Here is a 27167-nt window from a genome sequence, read left to right as displayed (position 1 = left end):
GTCTGTTATGTTTTTGTGGCAAGATGGAAACCATGAAAGCAGAGATTTGTGGTTAACGTTTGCACAAGTGTGTTTTAACTCAAATTATAAACTTTGCCTCAACTTAACCACGTGGTTTTGGAGCATAAAGTAGCAGAAGAGTGGCTAAAAATGCATGAAAATAGCTACAGAAAGCAAAAGTGAACACAACTACAATGAGCAACAGAAAACAAAAGCAAACGGTGACTTAAAATGGCTGAAAACAGCAAAGGAAAACAAAAAAGGCCACCGACAGAAAACGTAGTAGAAGTGGCTGAAAATACTTGAAAATAACTACAGCAAACATAGTAAACATTGACCGAAAGTGTCTGAAATGAAGGCTAAAGAAGAGGATATTTGAAAACGAGCAACAGAAAACAGAAGTAAACAGTAGTTAAAAATGCCTGAGAACAGCATCAGAAAGCGAATGTAAAGAGTGTGTAAAAACGGCTGGAAATGACAAAACAAAAGTAAGCAATAACTTAAAATGCCTGGAAACAGCAAAGAAAACAAAATACAAAGAGTGTGTAAAAACGCTGACCAGTGATTGAAAATGCCTGGAAACAGCAACAGAAAGTGAAAGTAAACAGTGACTATAAACATGTGAGAGCCAGCAACAGAAAAAAGAAGTAAACAGTGGTTGAAAATGCTTGAAAACATCATCAGAAAGGAAATGTAAACAGTGTCTAAAAATGCCCAAAAACAAAAGTAAACAGCAACTAAAAATGCCTGAAAATGGCAATCGAAATACAAATGTGATAGCTGACAAAGTGCCTTAAAACAAAGTAAACACTGGCAGAAAATCTCTAAGAACAATGGAAAAACAATGACTAAAAATGGCTGAAAACAAAAGTAAACAGTGACTCAAAATGCATGACAGCAGCTATAGAAAGGAAAACAGTGACTGAAAACAGTGAAAGAACGCCAAAGTAATTGAAGACTAAAAGCACCTGCAAACAACAAAAAACAAAAACAAACAGTGATTAAAAACACATTAAAAGAGCAACAGAAAGCGAGTCTACAGTGAGTGGAAACACATGAAAACAACAATGACTGAAAACCTGTGACACCGAGTAGTTTTGAAGCGGAAAGCAAATAACAATGACAGAAAACATAAGCGAACAGTGACTGAAAATGCAAGAAAATGATGAGAAAAACAAGAGTAAAGAGTGACTGAAAACAGTGGAAGAAAGCCAGAGTAAACGAGGACTAAAGCATCTAAAAATGATAGAAAACAAAAGTAAACTGTGATTTAAAAATCCTAAAAACAGCAAAGAAAACAACAGTAAACAAAGACTAAAAACCTAAGTAGTTTTGTAACGTAAAGCAGAAAACAATAGCAAAAAACAAATGTAAACACTGACTAAAATGCATGAAAGTGCCAACAGAAAACAAAAGCGAACAGTGACACAAAATGCATGATAGCAGCTACAGAAAAGAAAATAGTGACTGAAAAGGGTGAAAGAAAGCCAAAGTAAACGATGACTTAAAGCACCTGAAAACGACACAAAACAAAAGAGTGACTAAAAATGACTGAAAACAGCAAAGAAAACAAAAGTAAGCAGTGACTGAAAACGTAAGTAGTTTTGTAACGTAAAACAAATAGCAAAAAATTGATAAATAAATATAGTAATTGTGTAGAATCTATTTTTCTACATACACTAGAGTATGTGCATTTTTTTCATGTTTGTTGCACTTGTGTATTTTGGTGTATTTTTTATTTTTCTACTCATACTCCTTAAACCTCAACTTCTCCCGCTGTGGGATCAATAAAGGCTCGTCTGATCCTAAACGTTCAGCTGGTGAAAGTTGCCAAAACCAAAAGATTTAACGACTGAAATCCTAAACCTAAATAAAAACCAGTTGAGTCTGAGTCAGCCCAAACACACCATCCTGGATGCTTGGGCGTTTTGCAGCCACCTGAGAGCTTCTTTTCAGTTTATTTACCCACCGTTAAAGCGGTTAAAACAACACCGACCCGACATGACTCTGAGGGTCCTGCCACGACTTGCTAACAAAAAAAAAGAAAGAAAAAAAGCAGGGACTCGTTAGCTGGGCTCCACTGAGTCATTTTGTTGGGTCCCGATGGAGACGCTGGGTTTCCTGGTTGACCACATCACTCCATCAGGTGTCACCATGAGCTCCATATCGGTCCCATCCAGCAGAATCTAATTAGTGCTGCTATTAAAAGCACTCCGCCTCCTCCCTCCCCCCCGTCCTCTGTCCGTCTTAATATACTGTTAGGTTAAAGAATGACTACAATGAAAAGGGACCCCAGGAGGCTCAGACAGAGAGGCAGCAGACGACCGCCAGACACCCGGTGGTGCCGAGGCCTCAGATGAAAGAAAACCTGCACCCCTTTTTCTCAATCATGAGTGCAAGACTTCATTTCCTAAGTGCTCTGCAGGTCATCGGGTCCACGAGGTTTAAAGTGTAGCAGCAGACGCGAGTTTTAGACACGGTATCGACATATCATGTTTTAGGTTCGTATGCTGAAAGTAGGGCGGCACGGTTACAGCCACAACGATACGATTACTTTAACCCTCGTGTTGTCTTCATTTACCAGCACCAAAAAGTAGTGTTTAATTATTTGAAAAAAAAATCCAAAAATTCAGAAAAAAAATTCCCCAAATTTCTGAAAATTTGCAAAACCTTCAGGAAGAAAATTCCAATAATTCCTTAAAAGTTTCCCTTAAAAGTTTTATTTTTAACAAATCCCCCAAACTTGGCAAGAAAATTCTTGTAAATATTTTCAAAAAATGAGTAAAAATCTTCCAAAAAAAACCTAAAAACATATAAAATGATTACATATATATCAGTAAAAGTTCTAATATTTTAAAGAATGTAATCTGATGTTTTAAAGAAACATTTTTAACATTTCTTTTTTTCCACCAAAAAATGTTCTAAGATTTCCCAAAAATGTTGAAAATCTGGACATCAGAAGTTTTACTGTGAAAATATATATTTTTCCACATTTCCAAACTTTAAAACAGGTCAGTTTTTACCCACAGGATGAGACGAGGGTTAAGAGAAACTTTTAAGGAATTATTGGAATGTTCTTCCTGAAGGCTTTGCAAATTTTAAGAAATTTGGGGAATTTTTTTGCTGAATTTTTGGATTTTTTTCAGACAAGGAAACAATATTTTTTGGTACCTGTAAGTGAGGGTTAATGTAGCGGGGGGGGGGGGGGGGGGGGGTGCAGCTTATAGGGGCTCTAAGCCAAACAGGCTGGAAGCCACTGTTCTAGTGGTAAACTATATTTAAAACCAAAAATGATTCACTTCTTGAAGATCTCCTCATCAACAGATGGTGAAATTTACAGATGTTCCCTAAACCCCTCAACGGCAGGCTACAATCGACACTAACTAGTCGACTGTGCACAGAGAAGCTTCTAGTCTCCACTTGGTTACAGCTCAGATGTACCACCAAAAATTACTTAAAAATCAAGGTCTGCTTATCAACAGCTGATAAAATTTACCAACGTTCCCTGAACGCGTCAATTAAAGACTACAATCAACTATGTGTACCTGTAGGTGAGGTCCGTCTTGTCCATACGTCCTCCATGCAGGACGAAGCGTCTCTGGCGGTGTCGCCCCCGGTAGTGCACCTCCTTCTGGTTGGGGAAGTCCGGTACGCCGCACCGAGGTCGGTTCCACGAGTTTGAGCGGTTGGTCGACGAACTCGCCTCCTTGACCAGATCCTGAGCATGAGAAACTTTTCCTCTCTTCTTCAGATCCGGGAACTTTTCAGAGACCTGGAACAACAATGGAGTTTGTTTATATTCTTTGGTATGCGGTTAGCTCCCAATGCTATGCTGGTTAGCTCGTTGGCAAACTGACCACGGCCTTGTAAAGACAAGTCGCTGACGATCGACTGAGTTCTGTAAAACATTTTTGCTGAATTTTGAGAATTTCATGTTTTCAGACCTGAGAATTTTTGTATTTTCACCCTCAAAAAAATGTCTTCCCTGAGAAGCCATTTTAAGGGTTCAATATCTCCAGAAATAAACTCTCACAGGCTTGAAATTTGGTGAGGACACAGACAAAAGTTTGGGGTTACTTAGAAATGTCCTTATTTTTGGGAAAAAATTATTATTTTAAATGAATGATAAATCCAGTGTAGACATTGTTAATGTGGTAAATGACTATTCTAGCTGGAAACAGCTGATTTTTAATGGAATATCTCCATAGAGGTACAGAGGAACATTTCCAGCAACCATCACTCCTGTGTTCTAATGCTACATTGTGTTAGCTAATGGTGTTGAAAGGCTCACTGATGATTAGAAAACCCTCATGCAGTTATGTTAGCACATGAATAAATGTGGGAGTTTTCATGGAAAACATGGAATTATCTGGGTGATCCCAAACTTTTGAACGGTAGTGTATGTGTTTCGGCACATCTCATCATGTGTGACGACAAATCTGAAGCTGAAATTGATTTCTTTCTCAAAAGAAGGTGACAGAAAAAGCAGAAAATGAAACCTAAAGGTGTAGAAAGGAAAGAAAGAGAAAAATAAAAGTTTAATTGACAGTCATCCAAGCAGCTCCTTGGCTACAGCAATGCTTTGAGCTAGAGGCTAGCATCAGCATGCTAACATATGCACATGCTAACATGTTGTTTTTAACCAGGTATAGAATTTATGGAGTCCATTCTAGTTTTAGCAGATTACAGATTTGACGTGGCAATGACGCCACATGAAACGTTAGCGAATCATCCAAGTTATTACAGTTCATCCTGTGGGGAACATGAACATCTCAACCCAATCCTTATTTTAAATCACATATAAAGCCATGTTTCCATAAAACTGTCGAACAAATTTGAGGCAACTTATGAAATAAACTAACTATACAACACAAAAATGTTTCCATTGGTGCTCACAAGCAGTGGGTGCAGCAGGCTTCCTGAAATTGGCCAATCAGAAGAAAGTGGGCTTTTAAGATGGGGGGAGGGTCTTAAATAGAGGCCGTATGATTAAATATGGATTTTGTAAAAAGTATGCAGTATACATAGAACAAAGAACAAAAATAATGGAGCTAGAAATGTACAAAATATGAACCAAAGAGGTGGATATTGACATCTAGAGAGCAGAGGAAACCATAAAAAGTGAATGAGTAAGTAAAAAACACCCATCAGAAGGGGGGGAGAAGCAACAGCAAACCGCAAGAAAGACCCGAGGCAGTCGTTTATCTCAGTGGATATGAATTTATTTTGATCTCCGAGGTTAATCACAGCGCACTCTCATAATCAGGTCACTGAGCCACGTTCTTGCCCCAGTTTAAGAGACGGTCGGTCCCAGAGTGTCCCATTATCGTTAATACCCCCCCGCCAGATCCAGAGGAAATGGCTCTGCTCATTTCCACAGGAGCAAATTACAGAGAAGAGCAACTCCTCATCTGACTCGGCCTCAACGCCAAAACCACATCTGCGGCGGCGGCAGGGAACTGTTGGGTGTTCTCCTGCTATCGCAAGGTTACGTGCATTTCCTTTTCCGCTGCATCTCTGAGAAACCTGTGGGAAAAGACGCTATCGATATGTAAAGATGAACTCGATTACCTCCAGCATCAGTTCTGATGAGTCTTCCCACAGCTACTCGCTTACGTAATCTTTCTCAGATTTCTAGACCACCACAGCTCTAATCTTTGGCCCACTTTTTTTTTGCTGTTATTGACATATTATAAACTCCTGCAAAGGACTAAACTCCTTTTGATGTTTTATTAAACCATGAAATTAGAAATATTAGACATTCACACCTCTTTAAAGATTAAATTAATGTGTCTCAGTGATTGTAGTATAAAGACTCCTGTGCCCTGGATAGAACTATACCATGAAGATGAAAGAACTCCAAGAAACTCTCAGAAAAGGTTGTTGAAAAACATCAGTCAGGATGATACAAGAAGATTTCCAAGTTCCTGAAGATCTCTTGGAGTCCTGTTAAATCCATCATTAAGAAATGGAAGGAAGATGAAACATGAATAAATCTGTCTAGAGCAGGACGTCCTCAAAAACTGAGAGACCGAGAAAAAAGAGACTAGTGAGGGAGGCCACCAAGACAACTACGACTCTTCCAAGCTTCAGCAGCTGAGATGTTAGAGACTGTTCATACAACAACTGTTGTCTGTTCTTCACCAGTCAAAGCTTTATGGAGACAAAAAGAAAGACTTTGTTAGAAAAATCTGGACTAGAGTTCACCAGAAGACGTGGAGACTCTGAAGTCAACTGGAAGAAGATTCTTTGGTCTGAGGAGACCAGAATGGAGCTTTTAGTCCATCAGACTACATGATATGTTTGGAGGATACCAAACACTGAACATCAACACAAACACACTATCCCCACTGTGAAGCATGGTGGTGGCATCATCATGATGTGTAGCATGGTGGTGACAGCATCATGATGTGAAGCATGGTGGTGGCAGCATCATGATGTGAAGCATGGTGGTGGCATCATGATGTGAAGCATGGTGGTGGCATCATCATGATGTGTAGCATGGTGGTGGCAGCATCATGATGTGAAGCATGGTGGTGGCAGCATCATGATGTGAAGCATGGTGATGGCAGCATCATGATGTGAAAGACGGTGGTGGCAGCATCATGATATGTAGCATGGTGGTGGCATCATCATGATGTGTAGCATGGTGGTGGCAGCATCATGATGTGAAAGACGGTGGTGGCATCAGCATGATGTGTAGCATGGTGGTGGCAGCATCATGATGTGAAGCATGGTGATGGCAGCATCATGATGTGAAAGACGGTGGTGGCATCAGCATGATGTGTAGCATGGTGGTGGCAGCATCATGATGTGAAGCATGGTGGTGGCAGCATCATGGTGTGTAGCATGGTGGTGGCAGCATCATGGTGTGTAGCATGGTGGTGGCAGCATCATGGTGTGTAGCATGGTGGTGGCAGCATCATGATGTTCCTCAGCAGCAGGTCCTGGAAGGCTTGTACAGGTAGAGGGTAAAATGAACGCAGCAAAGTCTAGAGAAATCCTGGAGGACGACCTGATGCAGTCTGAAGAGAACTGAGGCTTGGAGAGGATCAGTTTTTCCATCCAGACGATGAGTCGAAGCAAACAGCCAAAGATCCTCACAACTGGTTTGAAGACAAGAAGGTGGAAGTTCTGGAGAGAGTCCAGACCTCAATCCAACTGACAATTAGAGTCTGACAGACCGGACAGACTCACCAATGTCTCCAACAAAAGCAACTGGATTGTTCATGAGTGAGTAAACAAATCAGCAGCTACAGTTAAATTACTATATGAATACGACATTTGTGGAACAGCGGGCGTCCTATAGATGAAAATGAGTCCTCTAAAACCTTATTTAACCTCATGTCTGCTAGAAAAACCACTTCAAAACCATGTCCTGTGATGGATTTAATGTTCCAGATGTCTTTTAGCCCCGATAAGAAGCCTGTTCTGCCTTTCTTCAAACAGAAAAGTAGCAAAATATCAACCTCAAGCATTATTAAATCAACCGGTTCTATATGAAAAGATCCATAAACCACATAAAAGTAAAACAGCTGAGTGTTTATCAGAGCCGCATTGTCGTCGTATTTTTGTTGTTTAACGGAGCCCGACTCGCTGCGGGACTCCGCTGTGTCGTTGTTGTAGGTTATGGGGAACAAAACCCAGCAGGATTCGTGGAATGTGCTCCGGACTGCAGAAACACGGTGACTGATGGGTCTGGATCCCTGAACAAACAGTACACACCTCCCAGAAAGCCCCGCAGCCCTTCCACCTCCTGCCTTTCACTGTGTTTAAAGGACGTTTCAGCTGCACAAAGCGTTTATTCACCAGGGGGAACCTTTCTGCTCGTGCCTTTTAAAACGGCTTGTTAGTGTTATTACAAACCGAGACCCCCGAGAGGTTTCCAAAGTGTCCCCAGAAAACTTGCCTCCTGTCAGGCCGGTTTCTGTGTGAGGTTTCCTCTGCACCGTTATCTGCAGACAAGAAAAACCCTCAGATAAACAACAAAAACCCTTATCGAGACGTAAAGCTGCTCTGAAACATATCGATGGAAAGACTGGAAAACTTCACCAGCATGGAATTCAGTCCAGCAGTAAAGAGTTCATGTCCGAGTTCAAGTTCCTGAGCTGATTGGATTAAAAAATGCATGGTAAAGCCGGCATCTTTACACACGTTAAATTAAAATTCAGAAATCCTCCAACCGAAACAGTAAAGTAGGCTGTTTGTTGATCTCTTCTGAAAGAAAGTTTTGGTCAAAGTTTGCACAAGTTGAACTGCTCAATTTTAGCTGATAAGTACAGTTATTATACTAGAAAAACAGGGAAAACCTGTAAAAGAACAGTATTATTCAGTTTATCTACCATTTCTCAATCTTTAATATCCATAAAACAGAATTAAACCCCATCTTTGGAACCTAACAATGTGCAAAACAAATCTTTTGTGACTTCAAGTGATATTTTTTGGTCTGGTTTTGATGATGATGCTTCACATCATGATGCTGCCGCCACCATACTTCACATGATGCTGCCACCACCATGCTTCACATCATGATGCTGCCACCATGCTTCACATCATGATGCTGCCACCTCCATGCTTCACATCATGATGCTGCCACCTCCATGCTTCACATCATGATGCTGCCACCACCGTGCTTCACACCATGATGCTGCCACCACCATGCTTCACATCATGATGCTGCCACCTCCATGCTTCACATCATGATGCTGCCACCACCGTGCTTCACATCATGATGCTGCCACCACCATGCTTCACACCATGATGCTGCCATCACCATGCTTCACATCATGATGCCGCCACCACCATGCTTCACATCATGATGCCGCCACCACCATGCTTCACATCATGATGCCGCCACCACCATGCTTCACATCATGATGCTGCCACCACCATGCTTCATATCATGATGCTGCCACCACCGTGCTTCACATCATGATGCTGCCACCACCATGCTTCACATCATGATGCTGCCACCACCATGCTTCACATCATGATGCTGCCACCACCATGTTTCACATCATGATGCTGCCACCACCATGCTTCACATCATGATGCTGCCACCACCGTGCTTCACATCCTGATGCTGCCACCACCATGCTTCACATCATGATGCTGCCACCACCATGTTTCACATCATGATGCTGCCACCACCATGCTTCACATCATGATGCTGCCACCACCATGCTTCACATCATGATGCTGCCACCACCGTGCTTCACATCATGATGCTGCCACCACCATGTTTCACATCATGATGCTGCCACCACCATGCTTCACATCATGATGCTGCCACCACCATGCTTCACAGTGGGAATGGTGTGTTTGTGACAATGTGCAGTGTACAGTGTCTATTCTGATGGCAAAAAAAGTATTTTTCTGCACATTTGGTTCCTCTTTTTACTGCAATTAAACACAACATTATTGGAAACATTGCAGACAAGTAAAAACACATATTACATGCAGCCACTTAGGGCTCCTCACTGAGAGATTTTACTGCAAAATGTCACGTTTTTTTCCTCTTTTCGCTCCTGACAAACACAAGTTTTTATCTACATGGCTGCAAGACTGCTTTTAGTGCAATGCCACCTTTAAGTCCCCATTAAATCCAGTGAAACCAGGTCTCCTCTGCTGGGACAACACTTGTGACTACAGTATAAACTCACATTAAAACCCTTGAAACTACAAGTTGTTGCTCAACCATCACGGTTGAGCAACAAACAAATGCTGTCGTCTTTTTGCCGCCTTGCCCAGAAACCTCTGCTGTCTTTGTTGGGGCTTTGAACTGTGAGTCGCCCAGAACCAGACAGTTTAGACTGATGCTGGCTGATCCTGATCACAGCGGCGAGGTGAGGCGAGTGTCTGCTTTCAGACTCATAAAACTTTGGCTAATTCTAAACGTCGGGTGCAGAGAGGTGACCTCAGCCATTTCCAAGAGAAAGACGAGAAGAAAAAAGGAGAACAACCCCCCCGACTGTGTGACAAATGGATTATTTGACCCGTCTGACCCCACGACCCCACGACCGAATAAAACCCGGAGTCAGGTTCAACATCAAAGTTCAAGGTTAAACCCAAACAGGAAGATTATCCTCATCTGGAATAAATACGTTTTATTTGTTTTACTGAGCAGTTTTTAATCAATAAACACACTGTTTTGGTTTATTTTTGCTCTATAACCAATAAAAACAAAAAAAATCTTATTGAAACATACTTTAAAATATTACAAAAGACAAATTAGTTGCCTTATTCTCCTGTAAATAACATTATCTGACAAAAAAACTCTAAAAACTAGAGAATTACTCTGTCTTCTATGCTAAATCTTTAGCTAACATCATACAAATATATGGGCTCTTATGTTTAGAATATTTTGGCTTTATCTTTTAGTTCTTATAAACATTAGGAACAAAATATTCCGATTTAAATATACTTTAGGATGCTCCACAAACATTAGAAGATGTATATTTGTCTGTTAATATTTGGTTTTTATCTTGATTCATTAAGCTTATTTTTGCTTACAAACATTAAAAACTAAATATTCTTATTGTAAATATACTAAAAGATATTGCAAAGGACAAATCAGTTGCCTTATTCTTCTGTAAATAACATGATTTAACAATAAAAACCACAAAAACATGAATATTAGTCTGTCTTCTCTGCTGATTCTTTAGCTTACAGCACATAAATACTGTATATAGTCTCTTATATTTCTAACATTTGTTTTTATCTTGATTGATCAAGCTTATTTTTACTCTTACAAAGAATAAAAACTAAAAATATATATATTACAGAAACATACTTTAGGACGTCACAAAAGATAAATTAAGTGCCTTATTCTTCTGAAAATAACATTAATCGCCAATAAAAAACCACAAAAACAATCATGTTTGGTTTGTCGTCTTACACCGTCAGTGTTCTCTGCTTGATTTTACTAAAATAAAAAAAAAACCACAAATATATGGTTTTCTTTTTACAAAAGGCTTAAAAAGCTGTTTGTTGCTGTAGTTTTTAGCTATTGGAAGGAAATTATGCATTTGTTGGGGACTACTTTTAGTGGCGGATGAATCTACATTTGGTGCTCTGATGGCCAAAGTCTAAAAAACCTGCAGAACCAGGTTGTTATTCAGTAAACTGATTAGTTTTTAATGTTTTTGTGCAACAATGGGGCTTTGGATGGTGAGAAAACATTTTTAAATATGATTCTGTAATGGCTGCTTTTTTATTTTTGCTGAATTCGCATTACTTTGTTTCTTTTTTAAGGATATATTCTCATGTTTTCTCACCAGAAGTTAGATGTCTGCAAACTAACTGGAAACTGATCGGCCGAATTTCTTCAAAGGTAACAAATTCCTCTGTTTTATGGGGTTTATGAGCTTTAGAGGTGCTGCCGGGTGTTTATTTTTTTTTACCTCTGAGCAGAGCCAGGCTGCTGCTGGTGGCTTCATATTTAGAAACTTTCTGAAAATAATCAGAGCTTCCATCGCTTTATCCTCTGAGATCAGCACTGGGAGCTAAATGATGCTATTCAGGAAACACATGTTTAGTTCAAGTCCAAAAATTATGTTTCTATACAACTAAAGTGCATTGTTGTTTTTGTTTTGAGAAAAACATGTTTTCTTTCTGCAAGTTAGGACAGATTTTCATCCAGCAAAAACAGAATTTGGATCCTTAAATATGGGACCATTATCCTTAGATTTAACTTTATTTCCACAAAACTGCTCGTTAAGATTCAGGAAAATATCCTACTTTGGTTTAAAACTTACATTTTAATGACGTTAACTATTTGTTAGAAGCTTGGTTAAGTTAAAGCACCAACACTACAAGTTTAGCTTTACGGAAATGAAGCTAAACTAAATACGACACTTTCACAACATTTTTTTAAGGTTTTTCTCCATTTTCTGGGTTAAAAACAGTGAAAATCTAGCTGCAAATGTCTGTAAAATTATAACATATTAGCAGATTTAAATGTACTTAATTTTACGGTCACACATTGTAAAAGAACAAATGACTGTTTTTAAAAATAAAGCCATTTATTGTGAACTATGAGCAGAAATTTGTGCCACTAGAAACCGAAATTGAGTCATTTATATTTTAATTTGAATTGCTAAACTTCAATAAATTTGAATTTCTCAACTCAAATGACAGAATAAAAGTCAGAATTTGAATTATGATTGAATAGCATACATTTAAAAGTATCTTAATTTGGATTCATTCTGAAAAAGGGAATCTGAAAGTTGAATAAAATTAGCTTTGTTTCATTTTGTCAACATCTGGGTTTTGAAAATATCTTTTTATCACTCTATAAATCAGAAAATGCTATAGACGGCGAGAAAAAAGGTCCGTTTTCACCATGTATTTATGAGTAGAATGTTCTATAAATCAGGCTGCGACTGATATATGGACAAACTTCTCTGTAAAAACCTGCAGAATATCAAGGAGAATTAAACTGGGAAGTTTTGAAGTGGAGGTTTCTGCCTTAAAGTGTGGTGGAAAAGCTTATTTTAAAAAAACAGCATTTAAATATGTGTATTATAATTAAAGTCTACAGCCGGAAACAGACAAAGTGTAGTCAAATAAACACCTAAATGTGTATTGTTGGGTGTTTTTGGAAGCAAAATATGCTAAAATGTCATTAAAAAACTTGAATTTTAATACCACCAATAGCAACACCAATAACAACAGCATCACCAATAACACCAATAATATCAACACCAGTAACACCAATAACACCAATAACAACACCAACAACACCAATAACAACACCAACAACAACATCACCAATAACACCAATAACAACACCTTTAACACCATCACCAATAACACCAATAACAACAGCAACACCAATAACACCAATAACAACACCATCACCAATAACACCAATAATATCAACACCAGTAACACCAATAACACCAATAACAACACCAACAACATCACCAATAACATCAATAACAACAACACCAATACAACCAATAACAACACCAGTAACACCAATAACACCAATAACGACACCAACAACATCACCAATAACACCAATAACAACAACACCAATACAACCAATAACAACACCAACAACATCACCAATAACACCAATAACAACACCTATAACACCACCACTAATACAACCAATAACAACACCAACAACATCATCATCAATAACACCAATAACAACACCTATAACACCACCACTAATACAACCAATAACAACACCAACATCACCAATAACACCAGTAATATCAACACCAGGAACACCAATAACCGCACCATGAATAAAACCAGTAACAGTAAGTGTCATAAAATAAACAACTAAAAAGATTAGTTTTATCACCACCACCATCAACAACACCGATAACACCAACAACACCATCACCAATACAACCAATAACACCACCACCAATAACAACAATAACACCAACACCAGCAACACCAACAACACCAATAACACAATAACAACACCAATAACACAGTAACAACACCAATAACAACACCAATAACAACATCAATAACAACGCCAATAACACCAATAACAACAAAGTGTTGTAAAATAAACACCTAAATGTGTGTTTTTGGAGGCAAATTATCCTCAGATGTCATGAAAAGGAGTTCCTAAACAGTGTTTTTGTCTGTAGTGTCTCGTCCTAAGAGCCGGTTTACAGTTTTATTGTTGAACCCTTTGAACTCCAAACAGCTTCAGGCTATATTTTTGCTCTTGTCACATTTTTTTTCTCACTGTGACCTAGTTTTTCACCTCAACATAAAGTCCTGCACCTCTGTGGAAACAGAACGAGAACTCAGAAGTGTCTTCTGTGCAGTTTGACTCAGTTATTAGACCACAAATCCTAAAAAGAAGTTGAATTTCCTTGCGTGTTTATTTTACAAGAATTGAAAGAACTTGGAATCAACATGTGCTACATTTTTCCAAGTGGCCCACAGATGTTACTAACACTGTAAAAAAAAAAAAGGTGTCTCAACACGCTGCAGATATTTGAACTACTGATATTTTTAATCAGTTTAATATTTTTCTCCTCTCTGCTCTGCTTAAACACTGCCTGCAGTTCAGCCAAAAAGTCACAACATTTTTGTAAAGCGACTGTTACTCACAGCCGAGTCAGTTATGGCAAACAAATGCAGCGAGGAAGGCAGAATTTTTAGTTTTTTACAGAATTTGGTTATAGCAAATTGTTTATTTTTGACTAAATTTTAATTGTGGCATGTAGAATATAATAATTTTCAGGAAATATCACATTTTTAAGCTTATATTAGATACATCATTGGTTTAAAGACTGTCGGAAAGTTGATAATCCGATGATTCTTTCTGTTTTTACAATTTCTGGCACTGACAAATGGTGTGTTTTGGCAATTTTTTTTTAAGATTCAGAGGGGTGTGAGGGTCGAACATACAAAACATGCAATAATCCATCGGTTGAATTTGTTCTTTAGCTGAAAGATTCCGGTTTCGAGGCCTTCAGTTCGCTCACGTGCTGGAAATGCTGCCAGGATGCCATGTGACGACGTCTGAGAGAGAAAAGAATAACTACCCCCAGGGGCAATTACTCTGTCACTTTCTGCTGAGAAAGCAAAAAGTCGCTGATGAGACATGAAAGCTAAAAAAATGCCCGGAGGTCTCGAGGATGCTTCTTCATGCTGAGAACATGTGGGGGAGTTCTGGGTTGGCGGCGGCGGCAGTGGAGGGGCATCGGTTACATGTACGGACACATCTGGCTTCTGGTTACTGTGATGACAAGATCTGCAGGCAGCGGTGCAGGGGATCTGACACAGGTATTCACTGAGCATGTCTGAACACGAGGCGTCTGGATGGAGTCTGCAGCCTGACAACAAACCCCCCAACACCAATGACACCAGGACAGCAATAACAACAACAACACCAATGACACCAGGACAGCAATAACAACAACACCAATAACAACAATATCACCAATGACACCAGGACAACAATAACAACAACACCAATAACAGCAACACCAATAACAACAATATCACCAATAACACCAGGAACAACAATAACAACACCAGCACCAGTAACAATAACACCACCAATAATAACCGCAACACCAACAAGAAAAGCACTCGGAGAGCGCTGTACTCCTCCAAAGCTGCTCAGTCGTATCATTTCCGACGGCTGAAATCTTGAAAAAATTTGTGGCAAAAATCACGGCACCATGTGACCATTTAATATAGATGTACCCACAAACTAAATGACCTAAATATGTAGCAGCGGCGGGAATTGATGGGATTCAGAAACACCCCCAAAATTTAATCAGTTGTTCCTTAGATCATCTCTGACAGATAAGTCCTGATAAGTCCTCAGTGGTGGATTTGTAGTAGAATCACAATCATGTGATCATCAGCAGGCAGCTGATGTAGTGTTCATTTGTTGTCATGGTTACAGTGACGCCATGCCGCTATCTGGCAATGGTACAGAAATCTTTAACAAATCTGTGGATCCAGACTATAAGCTGCATCACTGCCAAAATCTAATCACTTGGTCCTTGTATCATTTCTGACCTTCCCTGAAAATTTCATCCAAATCTGTTGGTCTGTTTTTGAGTAATGCTGCTAACAGACAGACAGACAGACAAACTAAAACTGTGTGTCCACTAGATGTGTTTTTCCCGCATGTAAATGTGCCGCATCTGAAAATCGCACGGATGGTGGGCGGTCACTAGCGGGTCACTACGTGGTCACGTGACCGAGCTTTCAGCTTGACAGTCCGGTAGATGCGCTGGATAGACACAGCGGTTCGGCCGCCAACTTTCTCTTTTATTTTGAAAACACTTCAGCGAAAAGTGTTTCTGAAAGCATTTGAGGCGACAAATAAGCTGTGCAGCAGCTGAATCTGTCCTTGTTTTAGGTCACCGACAGCTAGTTTAAATGTTTGAGGACAGTTTCACGATGCATGGAATCTCAGCATGCCCCATCACATTTGCATAAAGTAGAAGTAGAGTCTACTTTATGCAAATGAGCTCTGGTTAAACACACGGGATTGCAGCTGGAAACACACCGCATGTTGCATGCTGGTCCAGTTGCAGTGCGTTTCCAGCTGCGATCCGGTGTGTTTACCCGGAGCGGGCCACAGGTCATTTGATTTGATTTCTGGGCTGAATATAAGAATAATTTTCTTTAACCTTTTGATGCACAACATGGGTCAAAAGTGACCCATATTCAATGAAATATGGGTATCTCTTGATCCATGTTGTGCATCAAACGGTTAAAACAGCATGTTTTATTGGAGTAAAATCCTATAAATATACGTTTTTAAAATTTACATGTAAATTTTGGTGAAAGATTAGCAACCCGTTGGAAAAAAACAATTATTCGCAGGGAAAACGTTGGACTGAGTCTGAGAAAGTCGTCGCGCAGAGACCAATTTGTACAGCAGCATTAGCATCAGGCGCTTTACCTCGACTCCACATGTGTTTCCAATAAAGTCGGTAGGAAATCTATAACTGCAGCAGCAGCAGGGAGGAGCAGTGGGGGGAAATTGGCTTCATCGAAAAGGAAATTACAAATAAAAAATCATAAAAATCCTCCTGCACCTGAAGCAAAATGCCAAAGCAGCAGCTCCAGGTGACACCGCCGGAGAATCTTCTCCATCGACACGATATCTAAACCCGATAGCAGCGAATCCGGATGAATGTGAAGTGTTTAATAAGGTTTCAGTCTGAAGGGTGTGCTCTGGGTGAGACAACAGGGACAAACGGTTGCTTACAATGAAGGTTTACTGTGGCAGATAGCAGCAGCAGAGGGGGGAGGTACGACTTTTCATCAACAAATACCTCGTTATCTTCCCTCTTACCTTCCTAATCTGATATATCTTCTGCGAATCAGAAACACCCGGCGGTGGAGGGTGATAGAAACCATCTGGGCATCGGCTTCAATCGCTTATCTCCGCTGGCACGAAGGGGTTTTTCCTCCCAGAGCCGAGATCTTCAACCTCGGACGACTCACTGAGGGTTTCGCTGCTGATTATTAATGAACCCTCCTTTGTTTTAAGGTTTTTGAGAGACTTGAGTCGAATCGTTGCAGGTCAGAGATGAAATCAGGACATCAGTTACATGGTTTGAACTCAGTTAACATTAGATTTCTGTTTCTAGAGAGAAAAAAAATCCCCATTATCAACCGTAAAACCTAATTTAAGGCCCATCTGGAGCGACGCCTGTTGAGTTTGTGTCTGACATTTAATATTCTGCACTTAAATAGCAGCTTTGTAACCTTAGCCCTGTAAAAATTACAATTTTTAACAGTTTATAACTGTAATTTTTAATCAATTTACTGGTGTTCCCTGTTGTGTAGAATTACAGACAATTACTAGTAACATTACGGGAAAAAAAATATTATTTTACGTTAATCGTAATAGAATAAAACGGGCTAAAACTGTAAATAATGTCCACATCAAATAATCATTTTTTTTTTTAAAATGGCCATTTGTTCTTTTACACTGTGAGACTATAAAATTAAGAGTATTTTTTATTTTTATCTTACAAGTGTTTGTTGTCATGTGAAAGAAAAAGTTGATATATTAATTACTGAAAACTGGTACATTATTGTTTAAAAGTTATTTCACAGATTTTACATGTTTTGTTAGAATACAGCTAATATGTAATAAAATTACAGAAAAAAATTAGGTTAATTTTACACATTAACTATAAAAAAACAACAGGCTACGTCTGTTAAAAAATTGAAACCATAAAATTACATCATTTTTGCTATTATTTCACAGATAATGGTCCTTATTTGAAAGAAGAATTATGCATATTAGGAATTGGGAAATGGCAAATAATTTTTTAAATGTCATTTTACAGATTTTTCCTTTTTATGTTAAATTGTTAATAACTCATAAAAATCGTAGAAAGGAAATATTAATTTACATGTAAAAGAACAGGCCAAAACTGTAAATAATGTCTACATCGATTTCAATTCAAAATAAATTTTTTATAAATGGTAATTTGTTGTTTTACAATGTTTGACCATAAAATTACACTATTTTTGCTGTAAAAAATTGTGGAAAAAATATTCCTATTTCACAGATATTTGTCATTATTTTAATGAAAAACTATGAATAAAGTTTATTGAAAATTGGTAAAACCAAAATTGTTATTCTGTTTTGTCAAATTACAAATAAATAACGAGTGAAATCAAAATTTTCACACACCATTTTGTCAAAACATCCAAGAAACTGCGACCTTGTCTTTCCACACATCAGATTCTACTGATGTTAGAGCCTCAAAAGTTGGTGAAATGTGGACCAAAGACTGGATTGTAGTAGAAATATGGATCCAGCCATATACATATACAATTACAGGAACTTTATGGGGTTTCCATACCATACAATATTCTTCTACTCTTCTTGTGATTTTTTAATTTTTTAAATAATTTTGGATAAATCTTAATTAATTTCGGACAGAATTCAAGTACTTTTGGACAATTTTATATGATCTTCAACAGGTTTAATGCCAAAATAGCAAAAGATATCCAACTGTATGGATGTTAGAGCCTCTAAAGTTGGTGAAATATCGACCGAAGAATGTATTTTAGTAGAAATATGGATCTATCCATACATATACACTTACAGGAACTTTCGTCGGCATCAATACCACCTTGGTTTGAAAATTTAGCACTTTTGTCCCATTTTCAAGGGACAATAATAATTAATTCTGATCATTTTTAACAATTTTTTAAATCATTTTGGACAGAATTCACGTAATTTCTGGGTATACAATACCACCCTTAGTTGAAAATTTTGCACTTTGTTCCATCTTCAAGGGTCAATAATGAAAAATGGGTCTTCTGGTGGATTAATTTAATCTTTTTAATCAAAACTGGAAACTATTCTTTCTGAGTCATCACCAGACTTCATAGCTATCAGAGTTTTATTTCTGGAGATTTTGAACAATTAAAATGGCTCGAAGGGTGAAAATGCAAAAATTCCCAGGTCTGAAATCATAAGAAATTATCAAAATTCAACCAAAGCTTTTAACAGAACTTAAGTTTTTGGTCCCAAATAATGAACAAATGAACAAAATCCATCTGAAACAACGGACTGACACAGTAACCTTGTCTTATCTTCACCACTGCTCTCCATCCTTTGTAGTATTTTCTCCAAATAAACATCATGAACCATCTGCTTCATGATTCGTTGACACCTGCCGGTCCAGCGTACCTGCACAGTCATGTGGTTTTCAGGTGTGTTGGTGCGGACGGAGACTAGTTCTGGACCATTCTAACGTGAAAACACGTTAGCGCGGACGTAGCCGACAACAAAAGTGTCTGATTAACTCCATGCATCCGCCTTTTAACTGCATCCCTGCACCTCATTGGCCGCCCACAGCTGTGACCTAGATCTGCTCGATGGGAACCCGGGCCGGCTCTGATGTCACCTTCAGCTCTCACGGTTCCCCGACCAATCGCCTCGTCCGAACACTTCAACATGACGGACGAAAACAGGCGGCGGACTCAGGTTTTATTGACAAAAGCAAAAATCCAAGCGCCGACCTCCCCCTCCTCCTTCGCTGTGGAGGGAAAACAGCCAGTCAGCATTGAATCCCACTGGCCTGGATGCCTCAGAGACCCGGAGCCTGTCCGGGCCTGTGGAATCACTCCGGCTTTTGTCAACAACAGGGCAGCAAATTGACAAAACTGCAGATTAGACTTTCCAGTGAAGTGACCAGCAGACATAACAAAGTTCCCATCACAGGTGCAGCAGAGTTCTGATAATGTGTCGCTGGAAAAAGAGACGAATCATACATGGACACTGACAGCAACTTTCTGGGGCCACAATGACGCCTTAGTTAAAGAATGTGAAAGTAAACTTTGAGTAATTTTGCACAATTTTAGATGGTCTTGGACAGGTTTAATGCCAAAATAGCAAAAATCGTAAAATAATACTGATTTTAGAGCCTCAAAAGTTGGTGAAATGTTGACAAAAGACTATATTTTAGTAGAAATTTGGATCCATCCATATATATATACTTAGAAGAAGTTTCTGGGGACGCGATACCACCTTTGGTTGAAATTTTTGCACTTTTTTCACTGTGTTAATGGCCAATAAACATAAATTATTGTAATTTTTGACCATTTTAAGTCATTTTGAACAGTCCTTATTATATTTAGACTATGTCTTTGGTAAATTTGGATAATTTTGAGTCATTTTGGACAAACTTTTCGTAATTTTGGGCAAAGTTATTAGTCATCTTGGACTGAATTTATGCCAAAATACCAAAACAATTGGAACCTTGTCTTGTCAGACTTACCACACATCAAATCTTACTGATGTTAGAGCCTCAAAAGTTGGTGAAATGTCGACCAAACACTGGATTTTAGTAGAAATATGGATCCATCCATACATATATACACTTAGGGGAACTTTCTGGGGTTCCAGTACCCATCCATCCATCCATTATCTATACACCACTTAATCCTCACTAGGGTCATGGGGGGCTGGAGTCTATCCCAGCTGACTCAGGTGAAGGCAGGGGACACCCTAGACAGGTCACCAGTCTGTCACAGGGCTACATACAGAGACAAACAATCACTCTCACATTCACACCTACGGGCAATTTAGAATGATCAATTAACCTCAGCATGTTTTTGGACTGTGGGAGGAAGCCGGAGTACCCGGAGAAAACCCACGCATGCACAGGGAGAACATGCAAACTCCATGCAGAAAGATCCCGGGAAAGCCGGGACGTGAACCAGGGATCTTCTAGCTGCAAGGTGAAAGTGCTAACCACTACACCACTGTGCAGCCCGGGTTCCAGTACCACTTTTGTTTAACAATTTAGCATTTTTTGTTTGGTTAATGGGCCAATAAATATTCTTTATTGTCATTTGTGGGCGAAATAACACAAAACTTCAACCTTGTCTGATCAAACTTTCCACACATCAGATTCTACTGATGTTAGAACCTCAAACGTTGGTGAAATGTTGACCAAAGGCTGTATTTTAGTAGAAATATGGCTCTATCATGTAAATGTACACTTACAGGAACCTTCTGGGGACATAATACTGTCTTCGATTGAGAGTTTTGCACTTTTTTCCCTATTTTCAAGAGCCAGTAATTAAACGTGTTCTCTGCTGGAGCCATTTGGACATTTAGATCTGCTACAAACTATTCTGTCTGTGGAAGTTATGTTTGTGGAGATATTGAACCCTTATTTTAACCCTTGGGTTATTTTAACCTTTGGCTTGTCCATTTTCTATGTTACCATGGCAACAAGTCCAGACCCATCTAATATATGATTGGTTGGTTGAATTTGAGCAACACTTGAAACAGTCAGATTAAGAGTTTTTATGTATCTGGACCATTGTATAGATTTTTCCTTTATAAATTCATGATTTCAACATTTTTTTTAAAATCTATGCTGATTTATTCTAAGCTCTTTTGTTGATTTTATGGCTTGTGAAGTTGTAGATCCACAAGTGGGCCATCATAAGCTGTACTTCGTGACGCATCACAAAGAAAACCTGACAGTTTTCCTTAAAACACAACATAAAATGCAGTTTAGCTTCAAGTCGGCGTTATGCATATCCTGTATGTTGCATGGTGACACGAGTAAAGTAGTAAGAAACGTCTGGACTTTTGGACTTTATTGGACAAAGCAGCATTCTTGAGCAGCTAAACGGAAGTCAGAAACTCAAAAAAGCAGAATATTGGCTCTTTGAAAGGACCAAATTTCATTCCTGCACAAGGCAAGTGAACCTGTGTGAATCTTTTCTTCAACTTTTCTCTTTGATTAAGCTTGAAAAGGAAATTTGTCGACCAAACCATCCAGACCTTCGAGGGGTCATTGAGTTAATAATGGAAGAAACCATTGTAGACTTTACTCTTTGGGTTTTGCTGCACCTTGTACTTATTTCTGGTCAATTTAAACTCATTGTCCTCATTAGTAGATCCATTTTTGTACCATGTAATGGTAGCAAAAGCACACCAATTAGTGTAAAAGCAAAACTTCCTACAGCAGTGGGAAAAGTACCAAAGCTCATCTAACTTGTTTATTTAAGCTTAATGGTGTTTATAGTTCGATATCGAGTAGAAATCTGACAAATTTTAGCCAAAGTAAACTATTCACAAGCTGTAATCCACATGAAAACAACTAGACTTGGTCCCAGCAGTCCCCAATAGGCAGGAGAAATTAGAAATGCACAGAAAAGCCAACTTCAGAGGATGTAGCCTCAGATGACTTCAGCTCTTCATATGGTTCTAGCCACAATATAGAGCAGATAGTATTTGCTATCTAAAGCAGCTTGAACAGGAAGGTACATTTTTCCAAAACAAAGCTCAGTTGGAATTCATTTTTGCCAATGTATAATAATTTGATCAGGATCTATATCATCCATCAGTAACAAAGATATTCAAGCCGCTGCTCTGCCAACTTTCAACTTTCCAAAACCTCAGATGCACCTCAGGCTGAAACACATCAGGCCCTGATGAATTTCCTCTTTACATCATCCTTAATGTCTCCTGCAATTCAACAAGAGCGAACAGAGAAGCCAAAGTCTTCTCCAATAGACATGATCATGAAGTAATGTTTTTTGAAGAAGACTCTGCTTTTTGGCCTCATTTAACTTTCTAATGTGCACAAATTTCTGTAAAAGATCAAATCTGTGGTTTATAATGTAAAAAATGGATGTCGGCTCTCCTGTGGTAGAAAATATTGTTGCATTGCTTCAAGAAGTCTTGTTTATCATATACGGTTTACAAAATATAGTGTACCACTTGAAAATTCAGGCCCCAAAGTAGAAACTCAGCGCAACAAATGTGAAGACATTTGTGATCACTGAAGCTAAACTGAGTCCACCTGTGATTTTCAATCAGCCCGACTGCAAGAAGACGCTTTTAAAACAAGAACTACCAGAGGAACTGGAACATTTGATTGTGAGGCTTCATGAAGATGGAAAATGATCCAAGACAGTCAACTAAAAATCAGTGAAACATGGATACAGCAGTAATCAAAAAGTACAGAAGGACCATAGTACCACTAATCAGGGCTGCAGTAGTCGTCCTCCTAAAACCACTCCATGGACAGTGAACTACTTTCACAATCTAGCTCTGAAAAACAAGCTGCTTCAGACTTTTCACAGGAGTTACTGATGGAAATCAGAGTTTCTGTGAAGCTCAGAGAGTGAGGAGGACATTTTAGAACATCAACTTCTATCGAGAAGGTTCAAGAAACAACCCTTGTTTGCTCTTCGGCATAAAACCTCCAGATTAAACTTTGCTACATAACATGACGAGAAGCCTGATGAAGGTTGGGAGAACATGCTTTGGTCAGATGAACATACATTTGTTGGGCTCACATGGAGTCCAGCATGTTTGGTGTGAACCTGACCAGGACTACCACAGTGAGGGCATGGTCCTGGCAGTGAAGAACAGTAGCATTTTGTGTGTTTTAGTGGCGATTTGTGTCTCTTTGTAGTCATTTCTGTATTTCTATGTTGTCATATTGTGTCTCTCATGACTAGGACTGTCACAGTGAATGCATAGTCCTGACAGTGAAGAACAAAAGTGGGAGTATGATGATATGGGGTTGCATGAGGGCAAAAGGTGATGGTGGATGACATTTATGGAAGAATGTCTTTGGATAAACCAAAATAATGTCTGACAAGATGACTCCCAGTCTGCAGAAGATTGAAGAAGAGGAATATTCTAGCATAAGAACCATCCAAAGCAGAAAATCACACCAAAGTAGAATAAAGTCAAAGCTACAACGTGGACAAAGATGTCGCTCGACTTGCATCCAATAAAATAACTTGGGATATTTTAAAGAGAAATGTAGAGCTACAACATCCCTGTATCAAAGGAAATGGCTCACATGGAGTCCAGCATGATTGATGTGAACCTGACCAGGACTACCACAGTGGATGCATAGTCCTGACAGTGAAGTACGAAAATGTGAATGTGATGATATGGGGCTGCATGAGGGCAAAAGGTGCTGGAGAGATGACGTTTATAGATGAATTACTGCTGATAACCCAAAATACTGGCTGACAACATGACTCCAAGTCTGCAGAAGATGGAAGAAGTGGAATATTCTAGCATGGGAACCATCCAAAGCACAAAATCACACCAAAGTAGAATAAAGTCAAAGCTACAACCTGGACAAAAATGTGGCCTGACTCGAATCCAAAAGAACACCTTTGGGGTAGTAGAAAGAGAACAGTGGAACAACCCAACCCTCTGAACTTAACCAGGTTTACCACAGTGGATGCATGGTCCTGACAGTGAAGAACAGAGGTGGGAGTGGGATGATATGGGGCTGCATGAGTGCTAAAGGTGTTGGGGAGCAGTTTCAGAAGAACAGCAGAACATCTCTCCAGATATTTGGTATCTTTTACTCCATGGATGATGGACTTTGTTCTGAAAATTGAAGGTGGACACAAAAAATGAAGAGCAGTAATGAAAGTTGTACTGGCTTCTGTTGTGTTGAGTTCCTACTGTGGCTTCTGTGTTTTTAATTTAGTGAATCTAAAATGTTAGTTTTTCAATCTTACATCAGAGAAAATACCTCCGGTTCATCTTAGAACTGATGCAAAGTGACACAATCATTTCGCATTTAAGTGATACTACAACACCTTTCCATTGTCTATTGTGACTTTATATTCATGCCATCTCTAAACGTCTAACTTGTCTGTACTTTCTGCTCCTTACAGCTCTATATAAACCTCCTTGTCAGCAGTTTGTGGCCTGAGTTCTGCACATCTCTCCCATAAACTGTGGAATTGTTGTTCCATTAGCTACCAAACCCAGTGGCTGTTGTGGAGGACCGGCCCCGGCATGTCCTCACCTGGATATGGATCTGATGTTGGAGCGGATTAGGACGTTAAAGACCTCCAGGTAATCTTTCTGTCTACTTTACGCTTCGACACTCGCTGCAGCGTTTCTCCCGATAAGACCGGTTGTTCCTCTCTGACTGACAGATGGTCCAGCCTCGTGGTATTCACAGTGTTCCTCTGCAAAGCTCTGCTCAGGAAATTGCCATCTTTAACCCTCGTGTCGTCCTGCGGGTCAAAATTGACCCGTTTTTAAAGTTTGAAAATGTGGAGCAAAAATCTATTTTCACAGTGAAACTTCTGATGTCCACATTTTCAACATTTTTGGGAAATTTTTGAACATTTTTTGGTGGGAAAAAAGAAATGTTAAAAAAGTTTCTTAAGAACATTCACAAAATTTTTTATGTTAATGTTCTTAAGAGAATATTAGAAGTTTTACTGATATATATAGAATCATTTTAGATATTTTTAGGATTTTTTTGGAACATTTTTACATTTTTTGAAAATATTTACAAGAATTTTCTTGCCAAATTTTGGGGATTTTTTTTTTTTTTTAAATAAAACTTTTAAGGAATGATTGGAATTTTCTTCCTGAATGTTTTGCAAATTTTCAGAAATTTGAGGATTTTTTTTGCTGAATTTTTGGATTTTTTTCAGACACGGAAACAATATTTTTTGGTGCCCGTAAATGAGGACAACAGGAGGGTTAAATGTAATGCTTCGTTTCAAACTACATGCAGCATGCCGCAAACCATTTACAACACGCTAGCATAGATAAATCCTTATCGTTCCCAGTAATAATTACAGACTTCTCTGTAATTTCTCTGCAAGCAGCCGGCTTGTTTGGATACAAACTTATTTTTCTGTGTACCTGTAAACAGGACATTCCTGAGTGGATGCTGGAAATAATGGTTTGTGCTGGAAGCGGTGACATGATACAGCAGAAGAAAAGATGCAAACAAAAACAGGAATTAAGGGGAAGTAGTAAACAGAAGGGAAATTACAAGAAGGGAGCAAATGGGTGAAGTCAGAATGATAAATGCTGCATGAAAATAAAGCGAAAAAAGCCTGAAAACAGCGGAAAGTGACGCGTCAGGACGGGTCCGCATGCAGGGTCCCTCTCTTTTATGGTGTTGTTGACTAAATGCCTTTAAGGCCTGTTATTACAGCTTCCTGCCCTGCAGACAGGGGAATTCGGCAACCTTTATTTTTCTTTTTCCTCCCCGCAGATCAGACCAAAACACTGCGCTGTCAGTGTCAGGTTGGGCTGCAAAGTCATGACTTCTGCTGCTGCTGCTGAGCAGACAAAAAATAGATAGTGATGACAGTAATTTCTTGAAAGCAGCAGCAGTCTGATTACAGTGACAGGTCAACCAACCATTTTCCTTAATTACAACATTATGCGCCCTCGGTCCGTGCGCGTCCATTAATTCTTCACGTGCAATTTGGAGCAAAGTCTGCGCAATTAAACAGCTGCGATCCGGCCCGGTGCATGTGTGTGTTTAAGCGGGCGGAGGGAGCAGCCAGCAGCGGCACGAAGAATGAAGAGAGTCAACAATTCAGATTCCTTCCAAATGACAAAGAATTAATCATTTCCAAAGCGTGCGTCAAACCAAACCGAACCACCGTGCGTAAAAAGCTCCAAAACACCCTGCACATTTCTGTATCTGCAGCACGATAAAAGAAAAAAAGAAGAAAAAACTCACCGGTGCCACTTTGTACCTGCTGGATCCTCGCACCGGAGCACACATGGAGCTCTGGAAGCACTGCAGCGCGAACACGCAGCAGCAGAGAAGCAGAGAAGTCCGCATCCTGGCCGCTATCCGTCCGGAGCTGGAGGTGCGCAAAGGGAGGCAGGTCTGAGGCGCAGCGGAGAGCGGAGAGGTGCAAACGGCTGCAGGATCCGAGGCGACTTCTCTTTAAATAGACTCTGATTTCTTTGTTCTCCTCACTTTTTTCCTCCACATCCAGTTTACAGGCTGATAATTCCCCCCGCTACCATGTGACTCTTAACCCTTCCGCTGCCGACTCCAAACACCAGCCAGCCTCCGAGGGTTTCTCTTTTCACCCACCTGTTGGTTTTTGGTTTTCATAAACACCCAGAATTACGTTTTTTTTGGCAGCAGATGTCCATTAAATGTAAATAATTTCCCGCATTAAACTCCGGGACGCCGCAGCTTGAGGCTCCCTGTATGGAAACTTTAAAGGATTATTCTAAGAGTATTAAAGCCACAAAACACACCACAAGTCTGTTTAAATCCCTTTTATAGGCAGAAAAATACACAACACTGCAGCTTACATGTACACTGTAAAACATCATTCAAGAATTTAGTCAAATCAACTCAGCTTTTTCGAGTTTATTCAGAGTTTTGCCATTTTTAATTAAA

The 27167-nt window shown here is 39.3% G+C and overlaps 1 protein-coding gene across 1 annotated transcript in view; it reads right to left on the bottom strand.

Moving 5' to 3' along the window:
- Positions 1 to 26781, bottom strand: part of mmp11a (matrix metallopeptidase 11a) — a 62585-nt gene extending 35804 nt beyond the window's left edge. Inside the window, 2 exon segments of the mRNA XM_055011530.1 lie at positions 3546 to 3772; positions 26487 to 26781. Of these exon segments, the coding sequence (XP_054867505.1) occupies positions 3546 to 3772; positions 26487 to 26591 (332 nt within the window). The 5' untranslated portion in view covers positions 26592 to 26781.
- Between the last annotated feature and the right edge of the window lie 386 nt (positions 26782 to 27167).

This window comes from Amphiprion ocellaris, chromosome 6, assembly GCF_022539595.1.
Source record: "Amphiprion ocellaris isolate individual 3 ecotype Okinawa chromosome 6, ASM2253959v1, whole genome shotgun sequence".
Taxonomy (NCBI): Eukaryota; Metazoa; Chordata; class Actinopteri; family Pomacentridae; genus Amphiprion; species Amphiprion ocellaris.
Note: the sequence above shows the minus strand (reverse complement) of the source record. Positions and strands in the feature narration are given on the sequence as shown.